This window comes from Nyctereutes procyonoides, unplaced genomic scaffold (assembly GCF_905146905.1).
Source record: "Nyctereutes procyonoides isolate TBG_1078 unplaced genomic scaffold, NYPRO_anot_genome, whole genome shotgun sequence".
Lineage (NCBI taxonomy): Eukaryota > Metazoa > Chordata > Mammalia > Carnivora > Canidae > Nyctereutes > Nyctereutes procyonoides.
Genome location: NW_026575130.1, coordinates 9,132,773 through 9,151,443, shown reverse-complemented (window position 1 = coordinate 9,151,443; position 18,671 = coordinate 9,132,773). Strand labels below are relative to the sequence as shown.

At 36.5% G+C, this 18,671-nt stretch overlaps 1 protein-coding gene across 2 annotated transcripts in view; it reads right to left on the bottom strand.

Moving 5' to 3' along the window:
• COL25A1 (collagen type XXV alpha 1 chain) overlaps nucleotides 1-18,671 on the bottom strand; it is a 440,527-nt gene that overhangs the window by 190,058 nt on the left and 231,798 nt on the right. For both annotated transcript variants that reach the window (XM_055342488.1, XM_055342489.1), the window contains exons 3-4: nucleotides 11,786-11,830; nucleotides 9,338-9,345 (exon numbers count right to left, since the gene is read on the bottom strand). In XM_055342488.1, the coding sequence (XP_055198463.1) occupies nucleotides 9,338-9,345; nucleotides 11,786-11,830 (53 nt within the window). The remainder of the gene's footprint in view (nucleotides 1-9,337; nucleotides 9,346-11,785; nucleotides 11,831-18,671) is intronic.

Below are 18,671 nucleotides of genomic sequence, written 5' to 3'. Positions count from 1 at the left end.
TCAATGATAGATATTCTATTGGTTCTGTTTCTCTGGAGAACCTTAGCTGATACAATCACTAAGTTGTTTTCTTTTTTTTTTTAAGATTTTATTTTATTTATTCATAGAGACAGAGAGAGAGAGAGAGAGAGAGAGAGAGAGAGAGAGGCAGAGACACAGGCAGAGGGAGAAGCAGGCACTATACAGAGAGCCTGACGTGGGACTCGATTCTGGGTCTCCAGGATCACGCCCTGGGCTGCAGGCGGCGCCAAACCTCTGCGCCACCAGGGCTGCTTTTATTGGAAAAACATAGTGGATTATTTTCAGCCTTTATTTTCTTTGCCATTTTTTAAAAAAGATTTTATTTATTTACTAATGAGAGACACACACAGAGAGAGAGGCAAAGACACAGGCAGAGGGAGAAGCAGGCTCCATGCAGGGAGCCCGACGTGGGACTCGATCCCGGGTCTCCAGGATCACACTCTGGACTGAAGGCGGCTCTAAACCACTGAGCCACCTGGGCTGCCCTTGTTTGCCATTTTATGGGAGCATCTGTACTCCAACCATGCCTGCAATACAGGGTAGAGAGAAGATAGCCCCAAGTGAATGATCCTTTTTAGTCACACTAAGAAGAATTTGGTGTCTTCTAAAATCATAACCATCTCCATTTAGATATCTTACCAATAACTCAAACTCAAAATACTCAACACTGATATCGTTTTCCTCCATAAAATGTTCCTTTTTTGAGGTGCTGCTCCACAGTGTCCTATTCTGTCTCCACTGTAGAATCATCCTTCACTTCTCCTTTGGTTCACTCCTCATGTTCATTCTATAAATCCTATAAATCTTCTTCGGTACCTTTTCTCAGATGAAGCCCATCTTAGATTTTCTTCATGTTTCCTCCAGTAGCTACCCTGCAAATTACTTCAGATCAATCATTCTAAATAGGCTTTCATTTATTGCTTACCAATTGCCTATAGCTTTTTCTTTAAAATTTAAAATCCATATTGCTAAGTCTGGCATTCAAGGCTCTCCATGTAGAATCCTGACCAATCTCTCCAGAATAATCTGTACTACTTCTATCAAGAGCTTTCTACTCCAGAGACCTTGGCCTCTCCAATGACTTATTACTCACTCTTTCACCATTTTCTCCTTCTTCGCCATTCTGTTTATTTCCCATCTTTCAAGTCTCAGTTCAAGTTCCAATTTTCCTAGCCATTCATAGGCTTAATAGAACTTCCTCATTCAGAGCTAGTGTTGTGACTATCTGGCTCATTCATTTAGCATTTAAGTATAAAATAACTTATATGGTTAATAAATAGTAGACACAGGTGAAGACTATTCAATCAAATTTAAAGCTGTCTGAGTCAGGGACTATATTTTTAAAATCATTTAAGGAATAAAAGAAGGGTAGGAGGGATGGAGGAAGAAACTAATGAGAGACCTTCCTTTGTACTCATAAGCTATGAGTTACAACTTGGCACTGTATATATCTTCCATCCAAATGCTATACTTACTTCCCATTGTGGGAATAATCAAAAGAGACATTTTAATAAAATGTGCTGTCCTGAGGATACATGAGTTTTCTAGTTGTGGTTGATTTGTATTATATCCGTCGTACCTGTTCTGGTAAAATGGCTGATAGGTATAGACCACAGTCTATAAAACAAAGTGTTGTTAATTAATGTGCATGGGGATGCTCACCAAGACCTTTTGTACTGGTAAACACAGTGCATACTGTTCAGTCTTCATTCTATTTTCCAGTTTCCAGTATCTAACTCTGTTCACCACTCTCTTCATTTTAAGACTTTTCTCTTGTCTCCTCTGACTGTAGTATGTTCTGATTCTCCTTCCACCTCCCTAAACTCTCCATATCAGTCTTCTACCCATTTCTTAAATGACAAACTCTAAAGGAGAGTGGGGGAAGATCTCATCTTTATGAGCTGAATAGCCTGATAACTTCAATCACTTCAACAACCAGCGTACTTTCATTATTCCTAAAGCTCTCACTCCAGCTCAAACCTCTCACCTGAGTGGAATAACAACATGGCCAACTGGCTACTTAATGTTTCCATTTGGATGTATAGAACATATGCATCTATAACTCCCCATCAGACCAAACCTCCTCTGCCTTCTTTATTCCTTGTCCCAGAGGCCTGCACTATTATTGCCCAGAGCAAGACCTGAGAATCATCTCCACTTCTCTCTTCCTCACCCCTATAGCGAATCACAAACTTCTGCCATTTCTAGGTCATTAGCAGCACCTGAATCTTTTTTTAAATTTTTATTTATTTATGATAGTCACAGATTGAGAGAGAGAGAGGCAGAGACACAGGCAGAGGGAGAAGCAGGCTCCATGCACCGGGAGCCCGATGTGGGATTCGATCCCAGGTCTCCAGGATCGCGCGCTGGGCCAAAGGCAGGCGCCAAACCGCTGCGCCACCCAGGGATCCCCATAATGATTTTTTTAATGCATACAAATATGTAGGTAACCTGAAACACTCTGGATTCACAGTTTGATGTCTTTTAATTCCATTGAAGCAAGAATTAAAGTTCATTAACATCTGGATGAAGGAATTCTTTCTATATTATAGTTTAGGACTCCACTCAGATCAAATAGGTCACTTAGTCAACTTAGGACAAATGTAGGCCAACTTCAGTGTTCTGCATAATCAGAAATTAAGCAGGAAAAAAAAAGAAATTAAGCAGGAGCCACCCTTTTATGAGGAAATCATAGCATTTTAATTACTTAGTTTGGAAGAATGGGGACATTGAGGACTTCTCTGTAATCACATGCTCCACAGAGACTGAGTGTTTAGACATTCGTGAGGAAACAATGATGTACCCTTCAATCACTGGTTTGACCTTGTTCAAAACACTGACATTCAAAAGGAGTCCAAACTGTTTTCCAGCAGCACTTTATTTTAGAGTGGCTTTCTTGACCAGGGTAAGTTATTGCTGCACAAATCCATGATAGAGGAGGTCCTATAATTACCTCCCCAATTTGCCCCAGAAGATATTGGCAGGTCTGCACAGGCAGACAGTCCTAGGAAGTAGCAACATGACCAAGTATTTGGTCACAGGAAAGTCAAACAGGAAAGAGTGATGGGACATCCCATTTGTTTGTAGACTGGATATTAGAAAGGTTTTCAGGTGTCCAATCAGCCACAGACAACAGAAACTTTAAAACTCAGAGGTTCCTTTTCAATAATTCTCATTGCTTTGTGCTATTTGTTCTGTTTTTTATTTTTTTAATCTCAAAAGAAACACTCTTTTAGCTTTCTCTTATTTCATTTCCAAATATCTTTGGGAGAGAGAGGATCTATGTCTAAACTCTCTTTGGTTTTAATAATCTGTTTTCCACTAAAGAGAGACAGTTGCTTACTTTTTCAAATCTTGTAAGAGTTGCCTTAAAGGCATTAGTCAGTTTTTCATAAAAGTATTACTAAACATTAAGTTTTCACCTGAAACAGCTGGGAATATGAAACAGGACAGACAACCAGAATTGTTCCTAGTTGAGGAATTTACCCTAAATCCAATACTGTTGTAGACACCAAAGTCACTCAGTGGCACAAGAGACAGGACAGAGAAGAAAGAGAAAGCCATAACAGAGCTCACTGGTGGTTAAAAATTCTGTAACTGCTTAAAGTTAAAAAGCCCTCATTATCAATGATGTTATGAAGTAACCTAGGCAGGATGGGGCTCAGGACTTGGAATTAATATCCTACTCTTCTTAAAAACCAATTCCCAGAGCAGCCCTGGGTGGCTCAGCAGTTTAGCACTGCCTTCAGCCCAGGGCCTGATCCTGGAGACCAGGGATCGAGTCCCATGTCGGGCTCCCTTCAGGAAGCCTGCTTCTCTCTCTCTCTCTCTCTCTTTGTGTGTGTGTACCTCATGAATAAATAAAATCTTAAAAAAAAATAATAATTCCCAACTTAAAAGAAAACCCAAACTCTTCCTTTTTACTTTTTTTTTCTGTTCAAAGATTCTAGTGATAATAGGCTTTACTTTTTCCAGATTTTATTTATTTATTTATTTGAGAGAGAGAGAGTTCAAGTGGGGGGATGAATAGAGGGGGAGGGAGAGGAGGAGGAAAGAATCTCAAACAGATTCCATGCTGAGCATAGAGCCCAACGTGGGGCTTGATCCCATGACTCTGAGATCATGATCTGAGCCAAAACCAAGAGTTGGATGCTTAACTGACTAAACCATTCAGCTGCCCCATTCTAGTGGTAATAGTTTTTTGTTTTTTTTGTTTTGTTTTTTTAGTGGTAATAGTTTTGATGAATATTTTTCTTCTCTAAAATGTTACGATAAGACAGGGGTTACATTATTACACAAGTGACATACCTATGAACATCTCTCTGAGGATTTATGGCTCTTTCTATTCATTTTTAACATTTTTTTTTCTTAGGGAACTATTTCCAGACAGGACAGCAGAGATTGGCTATTCACCAAATCTGTTTACCTTTTCTTCTGAGCCCACAGCTACATTTCTTGATCTCTCTTGCAGTTATGTGTGAAGATATCTTTCCAAAGGAATGTGGTCAAAAGTGATATAAACCATAAAACCCTGTACTTCAAGTGCTGGCCAAAGAAAATCCTTCTATCTAACCTTTCACTCTTTTTCCTTATTTTTCTTATCTGAGGGCTGCTTATCTATGCTCAGGGTAACTTTAGAACACACGTATGAAAGATAGCAGTCTTCATCACTCTGGGTCCTATCATGCGTAAGAAATAAATGTATATTACGGTAAGCTACTAACATCTCAGGGTTTGTCTGTTATAATAGCTACAGTTATTCTAAAACATATGGCATCTAGAAATAAACCACTAGAAAAAAATAACCTAGCAAAAAAAACCATTGTCAATATTTTTGTATATCTATTTCCTCCTCTCCCCCTTTTAAAACTTTAACACTTTTAATTACCCCAATTTGTGGGTTCTTACCCATTATCTTGTCCTTTTCCAGAATTCCAAAGTTCTGCTTAATCTGGCACTAAATCTACATAAATAATATGAGAGGAAGCATTGAAACAAATTGCCACTGAGCACAGTTCCCTTTTCAAACATGGCAGATTGAATGTCTCAAAACAGAAGACATAAAAAGACACTGGGGAATCTATTCTATGTAAGAATTATAGTTATATCCTCCTTTTCTACCTTTTGTTCCAAGAGACAAACCTGGGTTCAGTGTCCCAAAATGAACTACCCATCTGTGACAGCCTATGGTCATTCTATTATAGCCCTGTCCCCAAACAGCCTTTAAACGCAAACTAATTCTCCAGGCTTGTTTTGTCTGTTTCTTTGGTTTGTTATGGTGACTACATTTGAATTTATCTAGCCATCCTAGTATATTGTAGTGATTCTGTTTTCTGTAAGATAAATGATTTGCTCTGTCAACAATAATGTCCTATAATTATAGAAAAAATAAGTTTCTACATCGAAAAGCATAATCTCTAAGTCCAAATAGGAAGAAAAATATTTTAATAAGCAGGAATATAACGAAGACGAAATTAAAGGAAAATTTTCTGAAATTCTTCAAGACAATTTTATATTTAATTCTCCTGACTCAGAGGCAAAGCTCATAGAACTACACATTAGATGTGAATTAGATGATTTATAAACTTGTTTTGAGTAACCAGCAGTATGAAAGAACTCAAGGAAAATGGGAGATCTACAGATAACTAAGAGAAGCTTAATAGGAACTGTAGATAACAGAAGGTGTAGGATAAGACACCACAAAAGGTATTTGCAAAGCAAGTGGTAAATCTCAAACCTTACTTGCCTGAAAAACACCTTATAGAAATATGGGTGAGGGGGTAATGGGCTTTGAAGAGAGATAGGGACGACATTTGTTCAAATTTTGGTTCTACTTACTGCTAAATGTAAGCACTTGGGCAAAATTGCTTGACCTGCCCAACGCCCAGTTTCTTAGTTTGTAAAACGGGTACCACAAATCTCTAGTTCACGGGGCTGGTATGAGAATTGGTCTGTAAAGTGACACGTGGTACTAAGTTTACCATAAACTGTAATTATTAGTGTATCTGGAAAAGATTTACTATTGACTTAAAAGTCATATTGTTTTCTTCAATCTGAAGTAAAGATATCAGAGTTTTTCATCTAAAATTTCCTCAGAGATTTCTTTTCCTAATTCATCTACCACATTGGCAGAAATAGCATTGTAAACTTAACTTGGCTAACTCTGCTTCATTCATCTGTCAACAAGATTCTGGGCTTCAAATTGAGTTGACAATTGCTGAAGGTAGATGGGAGAGAACAGGCTGCACGAGAGCGTCGTATTTCACACCTCAGAGGGTTCTGTGCTACCAACAATAACATCATATCTCTGTCAGTCAAGCAAAATTATGTGGTTTGATAGACTGATACAAATAAAAAGCCAGTTAAAGCAGCTCTCCTGACTCTCTTCTGGCTACAGCTAGAGGACTTGTTTGAATCTGCTACCCATGAGTATTAGAAAAGCACTTCCTTTGGGGGCAAAAGGACAGAGAAACCACATCCCCCTTTGACTCTAAAAACAGTCCAAAATAGTGCAAAACTGGCTACCTTTGAAAACTCTGAAGTCACTTTGTAAATTTTAATCTTACTCTTTGCTTCTTATTGAAACATGAATGTATTTTTAAGATATCCCAAATGGAAGGTACAATGTCATGTCATATGCAATCAGGTAACACAATGGTCAGGCAAATCATTCCGGCTAACACATTTATGATAACCGAGCTAGGCACTCAAAGCACCTTCATGGATTCCTTCAGAGCAATATTTTAATACATGTTATCTTTATGAAAAAGAAAAGAGAAAAAAGTACCTGATATTCATACATACATTATCATAAAATTATTCCATTGTAGCCTTTTAGTCTGTATGAAAACTTATTTCTTGGATTTGATGCTGTACACTAAATATATTATAACTTCTTCAAAATGCAGTCAAGATGGGACAGTATGAATGCTTATTTTATGGATTGACCACTTTACATTTTGGGCATGTTTTTATTATATATAATTATTTATATCAAGGAATATGACTTGACCATTGCCTGCCCAACCTGCAAAACAATGATCCATATTGTAACACACTCATAATTCATAAGGAATACAGATAATGTGGTAAGTGGAAAGAGTTTAAAATCAGACACATTTAATTGAATTCCAACTTTGTAAATCCTCTCTACTGGTGCAACCATTGGTAATTAATCTCTGTGAGTCTTTTCTTTCTTTTTTTTTTTTTTAATTTATGGTAGTCACACACAGAGAGAGAGAGAGAGGCAGAGACACAGGCAGAGGGAGAAGCAGGCTCCATGCACCGGGAGCCCGACGTGGGATTCGATCCCGGGTCTCCAGGATCGCGCCCTGGGCCAAAGGCAGGCGCCAAACCGCTGCGCCACCCAGGGATCCCTCTGTGAGTCTTTTCCTTACTGAGCAATGGGAATGGTAACACCAGGAATTTTGTGAGACAAAATGAAAGAATGTGTGTGAAGTGCCTAGAATATTGCTTGGCGTATACAGACATACCTCATTATATTACATTTCAAATTACAAATATAGTGATTTTTTTTTTTTTGGTTTAGTGGGGTTTTTTTTAAATACAAATTGAAGGTTTGTGACAATCCTGCATCAAGCAAGTCCATAGGAGCACTTTTTTAACAGCATTTGCTTACTTTGTGTCTTTGTGTCACATTTGGGTAATTCTCACAATATTTCAAACTTATTTCATTATTTTTATATCTGTTGTGGTGATTTCTGGTCAGTGATTGTGACTCACTGAAATTTCAGATGGTAGTTAGCATTTTTAGCAATAAAATATTTTTTAATTAAGCAGTTACCATATTTTTTGACATATGCTATTACACATTTAATAGATTACAGTATAATGTAAACATAATTTTCATATGCACAAGGAAGCCAAAAAATTCATTTGACTCACTTTATTGTGATACTCACTTTATTGCAGTAGTCTGGAACCAAACCCACAATATCTCCCAGGTATGCCTGTACTCAGGGCTTAAACATATTGGTTCTATTTTATTTTTATATAATAAGAAAGGAAAAGGCAATTAAATCTTTAGTGGAGGACCTGGACTAATAGATAACCCCAAGAAAGCCAGAGCTATATGGTTGCTGAAACTTCTGAAGAGCCAAAGAGGAAATACTAGAACCTGGAATGTCACCGTACAACAGAAGCAAGATTTAACTATCTCTTGGCATGTCTACAACTTACATCCACCAAAAAAAGGTCTTGAACACTCTATCCTGGTTGTAATCTTTAGAGTTTCCTAGTGGTTTGTTTCTAGTTTTAAAGACAGAGGCTTAAATATGAAGTCAAAGAATAAGACTCCTCGACGTGGGCCATGCCATCTGCCTAGCATTAAGCAGGAGTTGAAAGTCAGTTACAGAAGCAAAGCCACTCCTAACATGATTTATGTTCCACCCTTGAACGTGGCAGGAAGACTGCAAAAGATATTTGGAAGCCAATGCTTCCTCTGAATAAAGTAAACGAGTATATGCTAAGCCCCTCTCCCCGGACCATGCTGGCCTTTAGATAAGTTGCCAATGTGGAGTCTTTGAACCCTGGAGCAAACTGGCTATTCGGGATGAGAAAATATCTCAAGGCCAATGATCATTGCTACCGTAAATGTACAGTGGACAATACAAACACTGGGGTCAGACAACAGATATCCAGGATATTATTACTCAAAAACACATCTAGCTCAAAGCTGACAAGATAATCTGTTCCTGTGAGTGCAAAGCAGGCTGGAATTCTGCAGCTCTGACCTACTCAAGGAAAGAAAAAAGAAAGTGCAACTCTCTAAGGGCTCCATCTCATGTTCTTTATGCAGGCAAACTCCAACAGACTTCAAAGGGAGTGTTGCCTAAGGAGGGAGTATGGGACCAAGCCCACGGGGGGGTATCATTTCCATGATCATGTTGCCATCTACATTTGGTGGACTGGCAAATGCAAATATTTCAGATACAAGTTTAAACAGATGAAAAAAGAAGTGCGAAATAGCTTGGGGATTTGCTTGCAAGAGAAACCTCAGAATTCCAGGAAAAGTATTTAATATCAGGAGCTTCATAAGTTATTCCAAAAGTCCCAGGAGAGTAACTGGTTTGTGATACTATTAAAAATAAAGTTTTTTTCTTCATTGACACATTTTGTACTTCAACATATCCAAGATAGTGTACTTAAAAAATAATTTCCCAACGTTAAATATTCTTCAAAGGTCAGTAACATTTTTCTAATTGAAATAAAGATTATATTTGGATGTCTTAACAAGGTTTTAACATACGTGATCCTGATTAATGTAGAAGAGCCCAAATGCAGCAAATATACTTACAGGAGGACCTGTGGGGTGGGAGTGGGGTGGAGAGAATAAGAGAAAGGGAGAGATGAATTAGTGATGATGCAAAATATTAAGATTAACTACAAGACGAAAGCATTGTCATAGTCATCAGCTAAAATACAAGCTGTCGAAGCCATATAGAATTCAATTGTTCTTAATCTCTCTCTCTCTCTCTCTCTCTCTCTCTTTTTTTTTTTTTTTTTTTTTTTAAATTTTTTTTTTTTTTTTTTAATTTTTATTTATTTATGATAGTCACAGAGAGAGAGAGAGAGGCAGAGACGCAGGCAGAGGGAGAAGCAGGCTCCATGCACCGGAAGCCCGATGTGGGATTCGATCCCGGGTCTCCAGGATTGCGCCCTGGGCCAAAGGCAGGCGCCAAACCGCTGCGCCACCCAGGGATCCCTCTTTTTTTTTTTTTTTAGGTCATGGACAACTTTGATACCATATCAGAAAAGTGCATTTACATCTAACTGCACACAAAATTTTACATAAAATTTTAGTGGATGTTCATATTCCTTGAGGTCTATGAATTACTGAAAGGTTCATTTTAAGATGGCCAATATACAAATCTAAAAATTCAGATAAAATATGAATCAGGAGGATCTTTGGTTGTTTATGATAGCCCAGTTGGAACTGATATATAACTTTCTGGAGTTTGGTAAGATGGCTAAATGAGAAATGTACCCATTATTTGTTCTAAGAATGTTTTTTCATTCAGTAAATGTTCTTCATTCAGTACCATTGTCAATATATAAAATCATAAATCCTTATGTTTATATGTTTCTTTAAAACTATGTATTCTCATCAAATCACAGGGAAAGTCTAAGAAAATTTCCATATTTCCACACTGTACACTCGAAACACAAGTTTTAGTAGCCAAGAAATTAAGAATTGACTTTTTAATTTTCTATAAAACTTCACATAAGTACAAAAAACTTACATTTCCCTCAATCCTTTTTATTTCTTTTGATAAAGATCAATTCACTGATTGACTCCACTAATGTTTCATTATTTCTTATTCCTTAAAATGCATTTATTTATTTTTTTAATTTATTTTTTATTGGTGTTCAATTTGCCAACATATAGAATAATACCCAGCGCTCATCCCATCAAGTGCCCCCCTTAGTGCCCATCACCCAGTCACCCTTAAAATGCATTTATAAATCATCTTCTAATATAAAACTTTGTATTGTGAAAGGGATACCTATACAAGCTTCCAATTACTTAGATTAAATGAGGTTTAAAGGTAACCTTTAAAACACTCTTAAAGGAATTAAGCAGGTATACTGCCCAAATTATTGAATTTTCATAAATCCCTTTTACTTCAACACTTTTTTTTTCTAAAAGGAAGAGGAAATGAGACTAAAAACCAAAAACACAGCAAGTCAATTTGTTGCTCTTTTTGATAGAATTTCTGCTATTTCACACTTATTTTCTACACTTAGAAATGTTACTTATTTTCTACACTTAGAAATTGGTTGTTTTTTTAACACTGATAAATACTTGTGAAAAAATACTAGAAAAGAACATTTCTTAGCACACTAGAATCAAAACTTAAATTACCTTTCAAAGTGAAGGAAAAAAACTCAAGTAAAAAAAATTTTTTGAAACTAAGTATCCAAATGATGTGAGTAGCCTACTGTTTTGCTTGTTTTATAAAGTCTAAGACTCCAAAAATATAAATGACCATGCGAAGTCTTATCAGGCCATCAATTCTTCCTTGCAGGGTAAGGCAAAGGTACAGATAGCCATTTGGCCTGAAAGTAAAAACTCACTGAAACGGGCATTAGGACAATTGGTTCTGTTTCAAATTCTGCTCATAAAAAATTGAATGGCCTTGGCCCAATCACCTGACTGCTCTGGGGCCTCCATTTCCTCAACTACAAAATGAAAATGCTGGATTGATTACTCAGGCTGCTGTCATCACTAAAATTCTAGGGTTATACAAGAGGAATAAAAATTCCAAAATTTTGAAATGAATGAGAGTAAAAGCATGACAAAATTGTACCAGTTGGATAAAATAACAATAAAGTTTTCCAAGACATGTGCCCCAGTGTCCCAAAGCAGATGTTTTCATAAAGATCCTGCATTTGCTATCTATGGAGACAGAAACATGGGTGATATTGCCACACTGTGTGCAGCTAAAAAACCCTTCACTATACCCAGAAAGGACAAACAACCTGATGCAGTAAATAATCCAAAATTGGGTGCCAGTGGTTATCAAACTTAATAAATTAACAATATTTTCCAAGCTTCTACCTACAGTTTGATGGAAATAAGAAAATTAAAAGAAAAATTCTAGGTCTAGCAGAGAAGATTTAAAAACACTCACACGCTTGTGCCCAACCTCCAGCAAGACAATATAATCATTAATTAGGAGGAACAGATGCAGGAATCTAACCCAAACATTAATGACAAGGAGCAGCTGAAAGAGAGACTTACCAGATTCTCCTCTTCGGCCCCTCTTACCTCGTTTCCCCGGAGGGCCTAAAATACAAAGAATAATTTTTTGAACGTGGTTTAGTATTTGTTTCTCTTATTCCAAAATGGCTAGTAAATAATTTCTACAAATTTTATCACTGTTTTTGACTAACAACTTCAAGAAAGGGACCAGATATTTGTAAAGGCCAGCATTATCAGCATTACTCTTGAGCTTCATTTAATTATAAAACCCATACCAGATGTCTAATCATCTAACATTTACTTAAGAACGCAAAACATTTAGAATTTTTATTCATCCTGCCTGGATAGCATCAATAAAGACTTTAATTGCAAATTGGTGCTGTTGAGATTTCATGTTTCTTATGAAAATTTCTTTTCTAAAGGTTTCAGTATACTAATAATTAAAAGCACTAAGTACAAATGACTATAGTTTCTCTTCAGTCAGGTCCATCATGATTCCCTTGAAAATATTTATTTGGCACTTAATTAAATGTACATATTCATAATGGAAATAATCCTTATAATATTTCTATTTTATTAAATATGAATTTTCATATATTGGAATTTCTCTAATTGAGAACCAGCTGAGTTAAAATCATACTCTTTTAATTGGAAAATGTTTAGGTACTAACTATAGGTCTCATTTTTCTAAGGAACTAGCTCACTATTGTCATTCAGCAAATATTTAATCTTTATGATGATCCCACTTTCAAAGTGGAGGAAATAACTTTTTTTCCCAGTAAATTGCTTATAAAGACCACCAAGCTAGTATATATCAGACTTAACACAAAATTCTAGACATTCATGGCTTTCAAGCTATTATTCTCAATTATATAATTTCTGCCTTCATTTCCTTGAGTAGGAATAGTTCCCACTGAATTATGGTTCAGGCAAACAGAAGAGAATAATTAGCCCACAATGAGAATTAAGGTCTTATAATATTTGCTGGAAAAAAGAGGCCAAGAAAATACAGACCCTCCTGGTTTTAAAGAATGAGCTGCTAAGTTGTACTGATGACTTCCAAACTCTACAAAGTTCAAGACACAAGCAGCACAGGCCTTAGCAGCCAGCCGGCTCTCGACATGATCCTGAGCTACCAATTTCCACATGGAAACACTATCATGAGAATAAAAACATCAGTGGGCTAGTTAGTTTTCCCTCAACCCCTTACACAGAATAAGTCTGGCCATCTGTGTTTTGTAAGAGGTTAAAAACAATCAAGCAATAAAATTGATTGAAAACGTTAGAAGAATTCTTGTAGTAGAGTCCAAAATTATCATTCAAAATTTCAGATTTCTTTCTATATTTTGGAATAAAGAGCAACTTCTTTATTTCTTTCTTTCTAATAAAAAAATTTCTTGAATCCTATTCAGGATATTCTTGACCAAATTGAGAGCAGAAAGAGAATCACATTAATAGGTACATAAACTGGGTAGGACCCTAATAGGTATGAAATACATATTTATTGATACGCACACTGAAACATACATGTACAGAAATATATTGACATATTCTGATACATACAATGTCCTTAAGATTAGGAATCTGATTTTTTTCCCAACAAAATCACTTAAACTAAGAAGTAGTTGGCAACAACTATATACTTAAGATGTCTGTAGTCTGCATAATAGGGGTTATAGATGTATATCTGCTCTGAAGAGGCAAAGAAGTTGAAAAAATTAAAATAATAACTACAAAAATTCATTAGTGTCCTGTTGTGAAGATGGGAAGATGGCACCATGAGTTTATGCTCTGATTTTTCCCTTCTACTCAAAACACAGTCAATTACAAAAAGAGAAAAAGTTTTTAGAAGAGTTTGTATTCAAAAAAGAAATGGACATAGTCCATTTCTAGTCCAGGCTAGAAATGAACCAGAAATGCAACATGGAAAGCAAGGATAAAGCTATGAGCCTGCTGGGCTCTAGTTCTAGACATAGGAATGATGGCTACAAGTACTATTCCTGGAGAATAAATACTCAAAAGTTCTCTAAGTCACTTCCTAAAGCCAGCAGCTTAGAAATGCTGAAGACAAACAAAAAACCCCAGGTCTCTGGCTTAAAGGCTGAAGAATATAGACATAATCTCTCAATCAGAAAATGAAGTAAGCATCTGCTGTTTTGATGCCTAACTCTATGATATCTACAACATAAATCTGGGACAGAAGTCCAGAAATGCTATTTTAAGACCAATCTGGTCTAGAAGGTTGAGGATGTCAAACATAAAAGGGCTAGGTAAGAAAGGGTGAGTGCAGAGGAAAGGCATACATAGTGAGAAAACTACAGTAAAAGAAAGAAAATACTTCCTACTTATAATGAGTACACAAAACAAAATTCCGAAACATACGAAGAAATCTAATGCTAAGAAAGGCAGCACTCAAAAAAAAAAGAAACAAGAAACAAGGAAAGAAAGAAAAGAAAGAAAGAAAGAAAGAAAGAAAGAAAGAAAGAAAGAAAGAAAGAAAGAAAAAGAAAAAAGAAAGGCAGCACCCAACAATAAGATCATGAATTCTTTCCAGGTAAAATTAATTTAAAAAACCATCGGACAGGGGCACCTGGGTGGTGCAACTGGTTAGGAAGTCAGACTCCTGATTTTGGCCCAGATCATGATCTCAGGGTTATGGAATCAAGCCCCAAATCATGGGTTCCACTCTCAATGCAAGTCTGTTTAGGATTCTTTCCTTCTCCCTGTTTGCCCCTCATCCTGCATGTGCGCATGCACACACCCACACCCACACATTTTCTCAAATAAATAAAATAAATAAAATCTTAAAAAAAATCCATCAAGGGATCCCTGGGTGGCGCAGCGGTTTGGCGCCTGCCTTTGGCCCAGGGTGTGATCCTGGAGACCCGGGATCGAATCCCACGTCTGGCTCCCGGTGCATGGAGCCTGCTTCTCCCTCTGCCTGTGTCTCTGCCTCTCTCTCTCTCTCTCTGTGACTATCATAAATAAATAAAAATTAAAAAAAAAATCCATCAAACAAAAGTCAGTGTGTGAATTATACTTTCAGAGATAAATAGAAATCTCTGAAATGTTAATAGATGTTTGAAAAGGGATTTTAAAGATAAATAAGAAAAAAATAAATATTTAAAAGAACCCTTCAGGGATCCCTGGGTGGCGCAGTGGTTTGGCGCCTGCCTTTGGCCCAGGGCGTGATCCTGGAGACCCGGGATCGAATCCCACGTCGCGCTCCCGGTGCATGGAGTCTGCTTCTCCCTCTGCCTATGTCTCTGCGTCTCTCTCTCTCTCTCTCTGTGTGACTATCATAAATAAATAAAAATTAAAAAAAAACTTAAAAAATAAAAAATAAAAGAACCCTTCAAAAACCTTGAAAATAATTTCAAAAATAGTCATTGAAATTTTATTTTTATTATTTCTTAAATATTTTATTTATTTATTCATGATAGACAGAGAGAGAGAGAGAGAGAGAGAGAGGCAGAGACACAGGCAGAGGGAGAAGCAGGCTCCATGCAGGAAGCCTGAGGTGGGACTTGATCCTGGGTCTCCAGGATCACACCCTGGACTGAAGGAGGCTCTAAACCGCTGAGCCACCTGGGCTACCCATCATTGAAATTTTAAAAAAAGAACAAAGCATTTAAATGCTAGCCTCGATGTGATTGAAGACAGTATTGATGTAGACTATGCAGAATGCAGCCCACAGACAAATCCAATATTAATATCTATCTATCTATCTATCTATCATCTATCTATCATCTATCTATCTATCTACTCTGATCTGAATGTTGGTGTGTTCTCAAGATTTCTATGTTGAAATTCTAACACCCAAAAATGGTATTACGAGGTGGGGCCTTTGGGAGGCAATTAAGTCATCATGCTGGGGCCTTCACAAATGCAATTGGTACCTTATAAAAGAGACCCCACAAAGATCTCTAGCCCCTTCCACTCTGTGAGGATAGAGTGAGAAGGCACCAGTTATAACCTAAGAAGAAGGCTCTCACCAGAAGGTGACCATGCTACCACATTCATTTTAGACTTACCAGCCTCCCCAACTGTGAGAAATACATTTCTGCTGTTTACAAACTGACTAGTCTGTGATATTTTGTTATAGCAGCCCAAATAGGACTAAGACTCTACCTATCTACCTACCTACCTCCCTATCTACCTACCTGCCTATTACGTCAAGAAGCAAAATTTTACTCATATCAATAAGAGAACCCAAAAGAAATGATAGAGAAGCACTTGTGTAAGAGATAATAGACAAGAATTTTCCAGAACAAAATATGAGTCCTGAAATTGAACTTATACCCCAAGTGGCAATAAAAATAATCACACTTAAACTTAATAATGTTTGAATAAAGAGAAAATGTTAAGAACCATCAGAGGGAAAATTACAGTGGAAGGTACTTTGACTGCTGTCTCACCCAAAACAGAGGTGTCAGAAGTGCTTAGACCTGATTTTCACAGTTTATCTCATAAATCTCTAATTATTATTTATTAGAATCAGTTTCTTATTTTTCCCAAAGACTGTTCCTTTTAAATAGTATACTTTATCAATAAAAGTAGATTGCATTAATATTTAAAACTAGTTTGAAATAAACTATAAAAATATTTAAAAGATATTATATTATGAAAAAATCATCAAAAAAGCAACAATGTCTTTTGAAGAAATAAAAAACAAAGAATATTTCTGAACATATCTGCCCTAAAGACTCAATTGGAGACTTAAAGAAATAAACCAGGGGCGCCTGGGTGGCTCAGTCAGTTGAGCATCTGACTCTTGTTTTCAGCTCAGGTCATGATCTTAGGGTTCTGGGATTAAGCTCCACAACAGGCTTTGCACTCAGCAGAGAACAGTGCTTGAAGATTCCCTCTTTCCCTCTCCCTCTCCCCCTCCTTCTGGTTTTGTGCACTCTCTCTAGAATAAATCAATAAATCTTTTTTGAAAAAAAAAGATGGGAAATACATCTGTTATATTGAGAATTGAGAAATAATAGAATCTAAGGAAATGGAAAAATATTTGGCGAAATATACCTATTGAAAGTCGAAAGGTTTTACAAAGAATTTCATAATATGTGAGAGAAAATGAAGCTAAACTGAGTTATGATAAAATGAGAATCTAAGCGCTATGGGATTTACAAAGAAAAAACTAGATTTGAGAGGAGTATGTTACAGTTACTATAAGAAACAGAAGACTGGAGTGAGCATTATACTAGGCTTAGTGAACTAATAAATTACATAAAACTCTCAGAAAGACATAGATACAGATCTTGCTTAAAAGAGTATAGATACAGATCTTGCTATTGTATGGATTAAGACAATTTGATATTGCTTGTGAGTTTAAGGGTAAAAATAATTTTTAAAAATGAGTAGATGGGATGAATTTAACAATAGACAGCTGGCAGATCACTAGAGTGAGAAAACGAAAAATAAGAAAAGACAAATGATAGATGTTGCCCAGACAAAACTGATGTTAATAATAGTGGAGAAAGATAGTGACTGTTTCCATTCCAAACTGAGTGATGAAGTGTTGGCCAGGTATGAGCTGTAAGAACAAATATAGAAGCTAAAACCTGACTCTTATTCACTGAATTTGGCCAGATCCTTGAAGCAGAAATTCTCAGTAAATTCTATCAGCCGAAAGCCATGACTCTGCAAAAGAAACTGGTTCAAGAATTCGAATGGGAAGCTATCAGCAACAGAGGAAGTGAACATTTACAAGCAGAGAATTCATGAAATGAAGAATGAGTTATGGAAAACAGAGGGAGACTGTAAAACCAGATTGCTCTTTAGAATAAGAAAATTCATGACAATCGATACTGTTCATGTTTCAGAATTTTTGCTTGAAAGACAATACAACCTGTCAGCCTGAGATAGACAGTAATAAAAATTAGCCATGATGGTAATACTTTAAAGACCTGTGTCAACAAACCCAACTTGAGTCAGATCCAGGTCATCAAATCACATCATAGCAAGGTGTCTTAGGCCAAACCAGTTCTTTTGGCCCCAAACTAATATTGCTGGACCACTCTACTCCTTACTAATGGCATACCCACCTGTCACAAGACTCTTTTCTAAGGTGAGATATGTGCCAAGAAGTAAATATATGCTTATATATGGGCCTTCTGATGGCCTTGGGGGGTAGATGGTTATGGTGTATGTCTGGAATACCCTAATCCAGTTTATCAGATACATTACCAAAATCTGTCAATTCTACTCCTATTACTTGAATCTATTCACTCCTCCACTCCTACTAGTATGTCATGGCTGAGCTTAAACATAACCTTTCTGGGTACTCAGTCAGAGAAGAGATTTTTTACTAGGATTTTACTTGTCTTTAAAAACATTTTACTCCCCCCCTCCAAAAAAAAAACATTTTACCATCTATAAACTTTTTACAATGAAACAAACAGGAAGTATTTGAGAAAAGTTTCAGAACTCATAATGGGCTAGGGGGTTTGTTTTGTTTTTACCTCTTGCTTTGGATTTCAATGCACATTTCTGGCTATCTCTGGGGGGGGAAGAGAAATAATGTGGATAGAAACAAAAGGAAGAAATCCAAAAACAAATGGATTAAAGACTTAATCATAAGAACTGAAACTATAAATTTTCTAGAAGAAAACACAGTGAAAAGCTCCTTGACATTGGTCTTGGTGATGATTTTTTTAGGTATGACACCAAAAGCACAAGCAACAAAAGCAAAAAATAAACAAGTGGAATTAAATTAAACTAAAAAGTTTTTGCACAGCAAAGGAAAAGATCAACAAAATAAAATCAGTCTATGGAAAAATATGGGAGAAAATATTGGCAAACCATCCCTCTGATAAGGAGTTAATACACAAAAAATATAAGGAATTCCTACAATTCAAAAGTGAACAATAAACCACACAATTTAAAAATAAGCAAAGAACCTACATAGATATTTCTCCAA